This window comes from Apium graveolens, chromosome 1, assembly GCF_009905375.1.
Source record: "Apium graveolens cultivar Ventura chromosome 1, ASM990537v1, whole genome shotgun sequence".
Classification (NCBI taxonomy): Eukaryota; Viridiplantae; Streptophyta; class Magnoliopsida; order Apiales; family Apiaceae; genus Apium; species Apium graveolens.
Genome location: NC_133647.1, coordinates 98044020 through 98055137, shown reverse-complemented (window position 1 = coordinate 98055137; position 11118 = coordinate 98044020). Strand labels below are relative to the sequence as shown.

At 37.1% G+C, this 11118-nt stretch overlaps 1 protein-coding gene across 1 annotated transcript; it reads right to left on the bottom strand.

Moving 5' to 3' along the window:
• Nucleotides 1-6650: 6650 nt before the first annotated feature.
• LOC141690980 (uncharacterized) lies at nucleotides 6651-10147 on the bottom strand. Its single transcript, XM_074495744.1, has 4 exons — nucleotides 9963-10147; nucleotides 9352-9641; nucleotides 8998-9219; nucleotides 6651-6715 (listed from the first exon to the last, which is right to left on the bottom strand). The coding sequence occupies exons 1-4, from the start codon at nucleotides 10145-10147 to the stop codon at nucleotides 6651-6653; spliced, it is 762 nt and encodes a 253-aa protein (XP_074351845.1).
• Nucleotides 10148-11118: the final 971 nt, after the last annotated feature.

Below are 11118 nucleotides of genomic sequence, written 5' to 3'. Positions count from 1 at the left end.
CGATATGTATTTTATTTTTTAAAATGATTTCTCGATTAAAGAACTCCAAACTTCTATTTTTTAATTCTCGACAAGTCATTTACTTTTACTATAAATACCCAGACTTCTCGATACATACACATACTTACAATCTTCGAGATCTCAGTGACCTAGCTTTCAATCCAAAATAAATTTCTCTCTCAGTGTTACTTCTTCCTTAAAAATTCTTATTACCCACTCATTCTCATCAATTAACAATGACTCTAAATGTTGCAAAGACATCTATTCCGGAGAAAGGAACCAATTATCTTGCTTTTACCGATGCAAATCAAACCCCTGATAGTTTCAAGGGGTTTGTGAAACTGTTGGCTGAATCCTATCTTACAGGTGCCTTGACTGCAAATCATGTACTGTATCTAGATGTGTTGCATGAATTCTGGACTATAGCAGTGCTGACGACTGATGTAAACAACAACTCTATGATGGTGACATGCACAATTGGAGGCCAGCTGATAAAATTCAATAATAAAGATGTGAATAGAGCTTTGGGGCTTCCAACTGAGAATCTAGTAAAGGTACCAACTCCGGAGGAGCTGACTGAGTTCATGGACTTCATCAACTATGTTGGAATAAACAACCTGTCTAACTTAAACATGACCAATCTAAGGAAGGAGTGGTCTTTCATCTTTGACTCTGTGGTAAGGGCCTTTACCTGTATAAAAATAGGATATGACAATATTTCAAGTGTTGTGCAAAAGCTGGTGTATTTTATTGCCCACAAGAGACACTTGAATGTTGGTCTATTGATCCTGAAAGAACTTTCATCCAGGCTAACAATGCCCCTGACAGCTAGAGGTTAGGAAATTTTCTTTCCTAGATTTATTATGTCCACTTTAAATCATAAATTAGTAGACATACACCTACTGAATGGAATAGATAGCACAAAATAGGCAACTGTAAGTAGGTGTCCAAAATAATATTTGGCTCACTTACTACAAAGAATAAGGTAAATGTAAGTCTAAAAATCACTCCCTTCATGATGGAGAGGTTTAGGACTTACCCTTACCCTATGCCTGACATAAGATCCAATGTACAATCTAGCACAGCTATGATCCTTGAACCTGTGGAAGTACAAACACAGGAACACTTACAGGGATCTTCCCAAGCTGCAACCATTCTTTCTGAACCATTAGAAGCTAGGAAACCAACCACCTCATCTTCTCAAAAGGATGAGGTAAGTAAAAAGAAGAGAAAGGGGTAACCTTAACTGTAATAACTGAGAGTGGTGAGGGAATAGCTGAAAAAGAATCACCCTTGGTCAAGAGACCCAAAAGGAGTAAGAAATCTGAGCTGACCACTCAAGTCACCTCTATGCCTTCCCAACAGGGTGTAGTTATAAAAGCAACCAATAGTGGTCTGCACAACCTGCACCTAAAGCAATTCAAGTGTATGGTAGGAGAAATAAGGAAGGCCCACACTGTGAGGACACATTATTTGAATCTCCCTCATCCATTCAGGGGGAGCTGCCAACACTCATAATTGACCAACAAACTCTTATCTCTCAAATTTCTTCTCTTCCTTATGCACTTGAATCTAACTCTCAAATGCAAGAAATATGAAATGACTTAGCTCAAGAAGCTCTACTCACCACTCAGACACTCCATTTAGATGGTTAGAGGCTACATGCTGGGGTAGACCTTGATGACACCATCACAAATATTGGGGATTCATCAGTTTTTACTGAAGACCCCATGGATACTTCTAATGCACCTTCATGTGCAAAACAGTCTTTATAGCTTGAAAGGTTTGAGGATAGTACTCCTGAAGGGGAGCTATCTAAATCCTCTCAAATTCAATTGGAGGCCCTTCATGTAGGAGCAACTCCCCTCACAACCCTAGCAAAAATTGCTTTGGCAGTTGAAGCTAGGAGTACAATTGCCCATGATCCTGTCATAGGGGAGGGAAGTACAGCACATTCAGGTGCCAGTGTGTTGCAAGAAACACAAGGGTTTGAGGCTGGTGTCCCTGACAGTAACCCAGTCAAATCCCCTCTAATTCAATTGGAGGTTTCCACTACAAGTGTAGGATAACACACTATCAAAACCATAAAGCAATCTGTGAGTCCAACTGTGACTTCAGTCACAGGTGTTTCTAAGCCATCTACCTCACACCATCATATTCTCACCAAACGGCTGCTAGATTCTGTCTCTCAACCCACATCAGTGGATGATCTCTAAGTCGAGCAGATTTCTGGACTAGCAAACATCTCTCAACATCTACTCACTTCAAATATGAGCAATCAAGACTATCAAGCTATCATGCTTGCATACAATGAAGTGGTTGAGGAGCAAAAGGAGAAGATTGTCAATGATGCTGAGCAAGATGGTAATGTGGATGCCTGGCTGTCTGATGACTTTGCCTTAGAAATGGATCAAGTTTTTGCTAGATTCAGAGAAGAATACATCACCATTCTGGGTAGCAATGCAAAAGACCTGAGTCCAAAAGTTGTCTATGATGCCGTTACAGATGTATACAAGGCTCAGCTCAAAGCATTTCATTTGTTTGGTAAGGCTCTGGAAATTAAGCTTACTGGTCATGAAGACAGAATCAGAAAACTGGTGAATGAGAAGATGGACAAGATTATACCATCTCAAGAACAGATCTCAACCAAATTCAAGCATTTTTCTGAGCAAATGGCTCAGATGGATCTTGCTTCTAGTGAGAAAGAAGTCAAAAATGTAACGCCCTCCAAACCAGGGTCAGAAGTTTGGGGGTCCACAACACATACACATTATATTTAAACCTTTTTATGAATATAAGAATATATAGGTATGCAATGACCCTACTTACCATAATCTACGGATCGATGCAGTTCAAAGTATATCCACAAGCCACGATCTTATTTATTATACAAACGTAACAAAACCCAGTTTATTTATCTTACATTGGAAGTTTCAACTTTATTACAAACTATAAACACAACCAAGCTAAACATCCTCTTCTAGTCTATTCCAATTCAACCTGAATACCTAGCTCGCACTCTTGTCTGGGGATCCTCACTACCACCAGTTTCCTTTTTCACTGGAAAAGAATATAAACAATTTTGCAAGAGTGAGCTAACTAGCTCAGCAAGTCACAAAGACAGTAATTGAGATTAATAATGATCAATTAAAATGATATAAGGAATCAAGTTTACTGATAAGTAATGATTAGAATTGGATATTCATTTTTCATTTAAAAACAAAGGTTAGGCTGCTGATCAGTCACACACTAACCCCGAGCAAGGCTCCCATCTTTGCTCTATATACTGGATCCAAGGCACGCATTGGCCTATTATGACCACAAATCTGGTCCATATTTAAAAACAATCCAATTCTAGAATCACAATATAATAAGAAATGTAACTCAACAGTTGAATCATAAACAACATTTACTTTGAAATGTAGGATGATCTGTAATCTCATGAAATAACCAGGATATCATGAAGGTTGGGTTTCAATTAAAGAAAGAATCAGAAAACAGAAGACCCAAGGGTTCAAGAGTTACAAGAGTTGGTCTTCTGTTACACAAGATATAAGGGTTAGTATGATACATAATTTTGTATCAGGAATCAGTATGTGGTAGGTATGTACCTGTGAAATAGTATTGTATAGGTGTGGTTTGTATATGTGAATTCAATAATCAACGGTTTATGAAGAAACATGCTTATGGCTCGAGATCAATAAGAATCAGGGTTTGGGTTATGTACTTCAAAGTACTTGTAATATAGAATAATAACCCTTTAAAGTAACTGTGACATAGTGAAGAGTGTTCCAAAATACTTGCAAAATATTCAAGAGGAAAAGAAACACTTGCCTTATCGATTCGCTTTTACTTTACTAGCACTTATCAATTGATTCTCACTCACTGACTACCTGCTTTACCTTTCTACGTCTCGCTTCCTCTGTTAAACATCACACATACTCATCAACTCTATTTCTCAACTCATTCTATTTGATACAAGCTTTTATCTACCCTTCGTTTCACCCAAATCCGATGTACAGATTTAAAGTTACAGCAGGAACAATCAAACAATGCACGTACAATCATATTACGCATCAATTAGATCACATATAACACGTAACACGTAATATACTTAATTAAAATTATTAATCAAAGAATATTCGGGGTTAAAATGATGTTCTAGGTATTTATTACGAATTTTTAAATATTTTTCAGAATTTAAACGGGACTCCGAATCATTTTATAATTAAATAATAGGGTTCGAACACCAGAATCTGGCTTTAAACTAATTTTATAATAATTATCAAGCCTTGAAAATAATTTAAAATAATATTTTAAAGCTCGAAATTATTTTTCGGGATTTTTAAATCATTTTTAAATAATTAAATCCAATTAAATAATCAATTCAAATTAATTAATAATAATTAAATTAATTGATCAATTAATATTTAAATTAATTGACTAATTAAATAATTAATTATTAATTAAAATTAATTAATTAATTAATTAAGATTTATTTAGAATTAAAAATAATTTTTCTAAATTAAATGTAGATTTTTATAATTAAAAATGAATTTTCAGAAATAAAATAAAATTTTCAAAACAATTTTTGAGTTAAAAGAATTCAGAAACAGTAACTATATTTGAAATTCGGATTGCACAGGATCAAAACCGGGTTCGAATCTAAGAAAAACGGGTCACAAGGAACCGGGCCGGGTTAGCGAAGAACAAGTCGCCGGAATCTGGGCTGCCCAGAAACCGGTGACTTTTCCGGCGAGCCCCGACTGTCGTCCATGCCTTGTACTCCACCAAATCCAACCGTTTTGATGCGGTTTTCGCCCCTTTCTCGATCCCAGATAACTCAGAAACATATTGGTACCGAAACCGAACTTTAATCCTTCGTGTTTTACAGGTTCCGAACAAAAAGCCATTGTTGCCGGCGAAAAGCTTCAATTTTCCGGCCATCTCATTCGGGCTTCCAACTCAACAACTCTATATATGAATCGAATCATTTTTAAACGATCTACTCACTGGTACCAGTCAATCGAACCCAGGTTTACCAGATTAGAAGTTCCCAATTATTAATCAAGAACATTTAAACATTCAAATCCTAATTTATTAATTCAAAGATCAAACTCAAATTTAACCATGTTACTGAACTCCAAATTTAACATATAATATACCAAATTGACCAGGAAGAAATAATCTACACGATTATGCCATCGAATTATATCAAAAACATCAAAAACAAAAGTTCATATTTTAATCCATAATTAATTTGAATTAAAATAATTAAATCAGAAAAATACCTTGATTTCTGGGTAAAAACTGATGATTGATTATGATTCTATATTTCGAGAGCTTTGTTTTGATATATCGCACGCTTGAATCGGAGTTCGGTAACGCCTTCGTTTGTGCGTTTGATTCTCAGGAACATATCGGTTTCTAGGGTTTATCTCTGTATTTACTATATTTTTACTGGTTATAAATGAATAAACGAATAAAATGAAATAAGAAATATGCTATTTATAATTACGGAATAGTGGTTCGTTCTGGATCATTTTGGATCGTTAAATTAGTTACTTAGCCACTAAGTAACTGCAAAAATGATCCGATTTAAAACCTGTATTGGATAATTATCCCAACCGGGCTTTTTATAAAACACTTTATACGAAAATAATGTAATATTATCCCGTCTTTTGAGAATACAGGTTTTGTTGATTCACCGAAATGATTATTGTATCAAAAATCTTGCGCCGGGCCGCGCACGGGTCAAACAGTAATCCCAATCGAAAAAGTCAAAACATGGAAAATGTCCGGAACGATCATATTAGGTTAGGAAGGAGTTTTCGGAAGAGTTTCGGGTTGTAAAAATGTAAAAACGGTTGAGGTTGGGCGATTCCTAGCTTATAAAATAATTTTGTAATTATTTTGAAAATAATTAATAAATTCATAAATCAATATAAAATCATATAATACTCCAAAAATTACCAAAATTTCCTTAATTATCTATATTTTACTCTGGACATAATAAAATTAACACACTCACATTTTATCACATATATACATCTAAATATTATTATCAATCAGCAGATAATTCACCAAAATTCGTATAATAATTACATAAAAATCATTTATTGATAAAATAATTACACGCGATATCCCGGATATTACATCACCCCCCCTAAAAGGATTATGTCCTCGGAATCTCCTAAATAAACAAGTGAGGGTATTTTTCTCGCATATCACTTTCTAGTTCCCAGGTTGACTCTTCAACCTTTGGGTTTCTCCACAATACTTTTACTAACTTTACAACTTTATTCCTCAATACATTTTCTCTCTTTTCTAGAATCTCTATCAGATTCTCTACATATGATAAATCTACCTGAAGTTCTACCGGCTCATACTCAATTACATGCTTAGAATTTTGATTATATTTCTTAAGCATTGATATGTGAAAAACATTATGAATCTGCTCCATGTGTGGGGGTAACGCCAATTTGTAAGCTACCTTGCCGACATGTTTTAGAATTTCATAAGGTCCAACGTATCTAGGATTCAGGTTTCCTTTCTTTCCGAATCTAGTCAATCCTTTCCACGATGTCACTTTTAATAACACTAGATCTCCGTCTTCAAATTCAATATCCTTTCGGGATTGATCTACATACTTACTTTGACGGTCCTGTGCTGCAATTAGCCTTTTCTGGATGACTTCCACAACCTCTTTTCTCTGCTGCACCAATTCAGGTCCAAGTATTTTACGCTCTCCGACTTCGTCCCAATATACTGGTGATCGACATTTGCGTTCATAAAGAGCTTCATAGGGAGGCATTCCGATAATGGCATGATAACTGTTATTGTAAGCAAATTCTACTAAGGGTAAATGCTCGTCCCAACTGCCTTTGAAATCAATGGCATAAACACGTAACATATCTTCAATTGTTTGGATCATTCGCTCGCTTTGGCCGTCTGTCTGCGGATGATAAGCCATACTCATGTTCAACCTGGTTCCCAAGCATTCTTGAAAACTTCTCCAAAATCTCAAATTGAATCGTGGATCTCGATCAGATACAATAGACACAGGGACTTCGTGACGAACTACTATTTCCTTCAAATACATGTGGACCAACTTATCTAGTGAAAATCTTTCATTGATAGGCAAGAAATGCGATGATTTGGTTAGTCTGTCCATTATAACCCAAATAGCATTGTGGTTCACTTTTGTCCTCGATAAGATAACTATAAAATCCATAACAATGTGCTCCCACTCCACTCTGGAATCTCTAGTGATTGTAATAATCCACTCGGTCTCTAGTGCTCCGCCTTAACTCTCTGACACGTGTAACATTTGTTAACCCATTCCGCAATCTCCCACTTCATGTATGGCCACCAATAATTTGCTTTTAAATCTCTGTACATCTTGGTACTTCCCGGATGAATGGAATACCTTGAATTGTGAGCTTCGTGTAGGATTTCATTCTTCAGTTCTGCCACTGGTGGTATCCAAATTCTGCATGAAAATCTAAAAATACCCTGAACGTCCTTCTGGGTGCATAACTCATCTCCAACCAACCAATTGATATCCTGTTCCATTATTTCCTTTTGGCACTTTCTTATCTTCTCTAACAATTCTGGTTGGAAAGTCATACTATACATTTTTGCTTTATCAGGTTTGCAAATTCTGACTTCCAAATCCAATTTCTGAAATTCCATGTGTAATTCTTTAGGTATTGTCAACATGTTCAATCTTTCTTTTCTGCTCAATGCATTTGTCACCACATTCGCCTTTCCTGGATGATAGTTAATCATGCAATCATAGTCCTTAATCAATTCCGACCATCTTCTTTGTCTCATGTTGAGCTCCTTTTGTGTAAATATGTACTTCAAACTTTTGTGATCAGTGTAGATTTCACACTTTTCTCCATATAAGTAATGTCTCCAAATCTTCAAGGTAAATACTATTGCCAGTAGTTCCAAGTCATGAGTAGGATACTTCTGCTCATGAGGTTTCAGTTGTCTCGACGCATATGCAATAACTTTATCATGCTGCATCAAAACACAACCTAATACCTTATGAGAAGCATCACTATAAATAACAAAATTCCCTTGATCATCCAGAAGTGACAAAACAGGTGCCGTGATCAGTCTCTTCTTTAATTCTTGAAAACTTTCTTCGCATTTCTCGTTCCATATAAACTTCTCACTTTTCCTTGTAAGCTTTGTCAAAGGCGTCGCAATCTTCGAGAAATCTTGAATAAATCATCGATAATATCCCGCTAATCCCAAGAAACTTCTCACTTCCATTGGTATTTTAGGCCTTTCCCACTTCGTAATAGCTTCAATCTTCGATGGGTCCACTTTGATTCCTTCATAACTCACTACATGCCCTAAGAATTGAACTTCTTGTAACCATAATTCACACTTTGAAAACTTGGCATACAACTTCTTCCTCAAAATCTCCAAAGTTGTCCTTAGATGTTCTGCGTGATCTTCCGTTGACTTGGAGTAGATCAAAATATCATCGATGAACACATTTGGCTCCTTTCAGTTGGTCAAACAAATCATCAATTCGAGGTAATGGATATTTGTTCTTGATCGTAAGCTTATTAAGTTCTCGATAGTCGATGCATAGCCTCATGCTTCCGTCTTTCTTCTTAACAAATAATACCGGTGCACCCCATGGGGATACACTGGGTCGAATCACTCCTTTCTCCAACAGTTCTTGCAATTACTTTGCTAATTCCTTCATTTCAACAGGCGCCATTCGATACGGGGCCTTAGATACTGGTTCCGTTCCAGGTGGTAAGTCGATTGCGAATTCAATTTCTCTATCTGGAGGAAGTCCTGGTAGTTCATCTGGAATTACGTCTGGAAATTCATTTACCATAGGAATATCTTCCAGTTTTGCTGGTTTCTGACTTTTGTCTACCACGTAGGTGATGAAATGCTCGCATCCTTGTCGTAATAGTTTCTTAGCTTGAATCATCGTAAAGAACTTCTTCGCTTGTCTCTTGCCTCTAAACGTCACCGCTTTCTCGTCTGGTGTCTTCAGTATTACTTTCTTATTATGATAGTCTATCTGAGCATCGTGCTTGGATAGCCAATCCATTCTTAAAATAACGCCAAACTCTCCTAACATAATTGGTATCAAGTCAGCATCAAACTTATGGCCAGTAATCTCACTCTTACAGTTCTTGCACACTTGGTTCACAGATACATGTTCCTGATTTGCTAATTCTACCTTCATAAGATCACTTAACAATTCAATTGGGCAATTCAACTTATCAACAAAATCTTGAGAAATAAATGATCAAGTTGTTCCCGAATCTACTAGCACTTTAGCATATAAGGAGTTCACAGTAAGCGTACCTGCCACAACATCGGTGTCCAGGATAGCATCTTTCACAGGCATGTCATAAACTCTAGCTCTGGAAGGTTCATTCACCGCTGGAGGGGCTCCCATAATTCGCAGTGTATTATTGACTGGAGCTGGTACTTTGCAATCCCTTGCTATATGTCCTGGCTTTTCGCATTTGAAACAGGTATACCCAATTGCTAGAACTTTGCCTGCCTGATTCCTGGTAGGCTGATCCTTGTTGGCTGGCTCCCTGGCTGGCTGATTAGGGCACTCCCTTGAGTAGTGCCCCCTCTGGTTGCATCTATAGCATACCACATTCAACTTGTTGCAAATTCCACCATGTTTCTTTCCACATACTTGGCAATCTGGTATAGCTGGCCTCTGGTGGGTTGTCTGGTTCCCAGTGGCTGGACGGTTACCTTATCCTCCATTGCCTGGATTCTGTCTATTAAACTTTCTTCCGGGCTGGAACTTGCCTTTCCTCTGACTGAAATTTGGAAACTTCCCTGCTTGAGATTGTCCATCACCTCCTTCAAACTTCCTCTTCTTACCTTCCTTCTCCTTCTGGAACATTTTACTTTCTGTCTCCGCAATCATAGCTTTCTGTACAACTCCCGCATACGTGTCCAATTCCAATATGGCAACCTTCCCTCGGATCCATGGCTTGAGTCCTTGATGAAACCTCTTAGTCTTCTTCCTATCAATGTCCACATAGGAAGGCACAAACCTGGACAACTCCTCAAACTTGCTTTCGTAATCTGTCACTGACATACTCCCTTGCTTTAAGTCCAGAAATTTCAATTCCATTTAGTCCTGAACAAACTGAAAAAAATACTTCTCGAGAAACAACTCCTTGAATCTCTCCCACGCAACATCATCAGTACCTTCCAACACTTTAACAGTTTCCCACCAGTAGGTGGCATCATTCTTCAGATAGTAACTTGCAAACTCCGTTTTCTCTTCCTCCCTCACCTTGACTAAGGCAAATGCCTTCTCAATCTCCTTCAACCAAACCCTTGCCTCAATCGGATCTACGGAACCTTTAAACTCTGGTGGATTCACCGCCTGAAAGGTCTTAAAGGTTACCTGAGGGTTGGTCTGCCTCTGCTATTGTTGAGTTAGGTGAACAGTTTGTTGAGCCAAGATCTGAAGAATTTGGGCTACAGTTGGGTCTATGGGACCTGGGTTGGCATTGTAGTTGTTGCTGCCTTGGATGTTGTTGTTGTTGTTGTTGGGTTCTTCATTCTAGTTGGTAGAACGGGTATTTCTTCTGGTAGACATTTTCTGTAAAGAATCAAACAATTTCTTTAGCCTTTAAATATACTCCTTTTTTTGTGAACAGATTTTGTAAAACAGAAATATCTCTTTTTGAAAACATTTTCAATAGTTGAACTAAGTAAACTGCATGGTTCTTTACAGAATGTAAACAGTTAAGGGAAAGGGTACATGTTATCACAAAAGTTCATATCTGGTGCAGTAAGATAAAATAGGTATAGTAAAGTATTGACAATGTTGAAAAAGGAAAGACATTGGTCTATATCAAAGTCTGGTTGTACAAGCACGAAACATTTTATTGAAGGCAAAGGTACAACAGGTCTATCCATTAATCATCAAGTCTTGTTTATTTATATTCCCACCAAACATCTGATTTTTATATATCCCACATTGTTATACACATATCAGTTGTCACATCATCTCCGCCATCTAGTTTCAAGTACTTCCTGAGTCACCTGTATCTCATTCCAAAGTTCCTTCGCATTTCTGTTGACATCTATAGT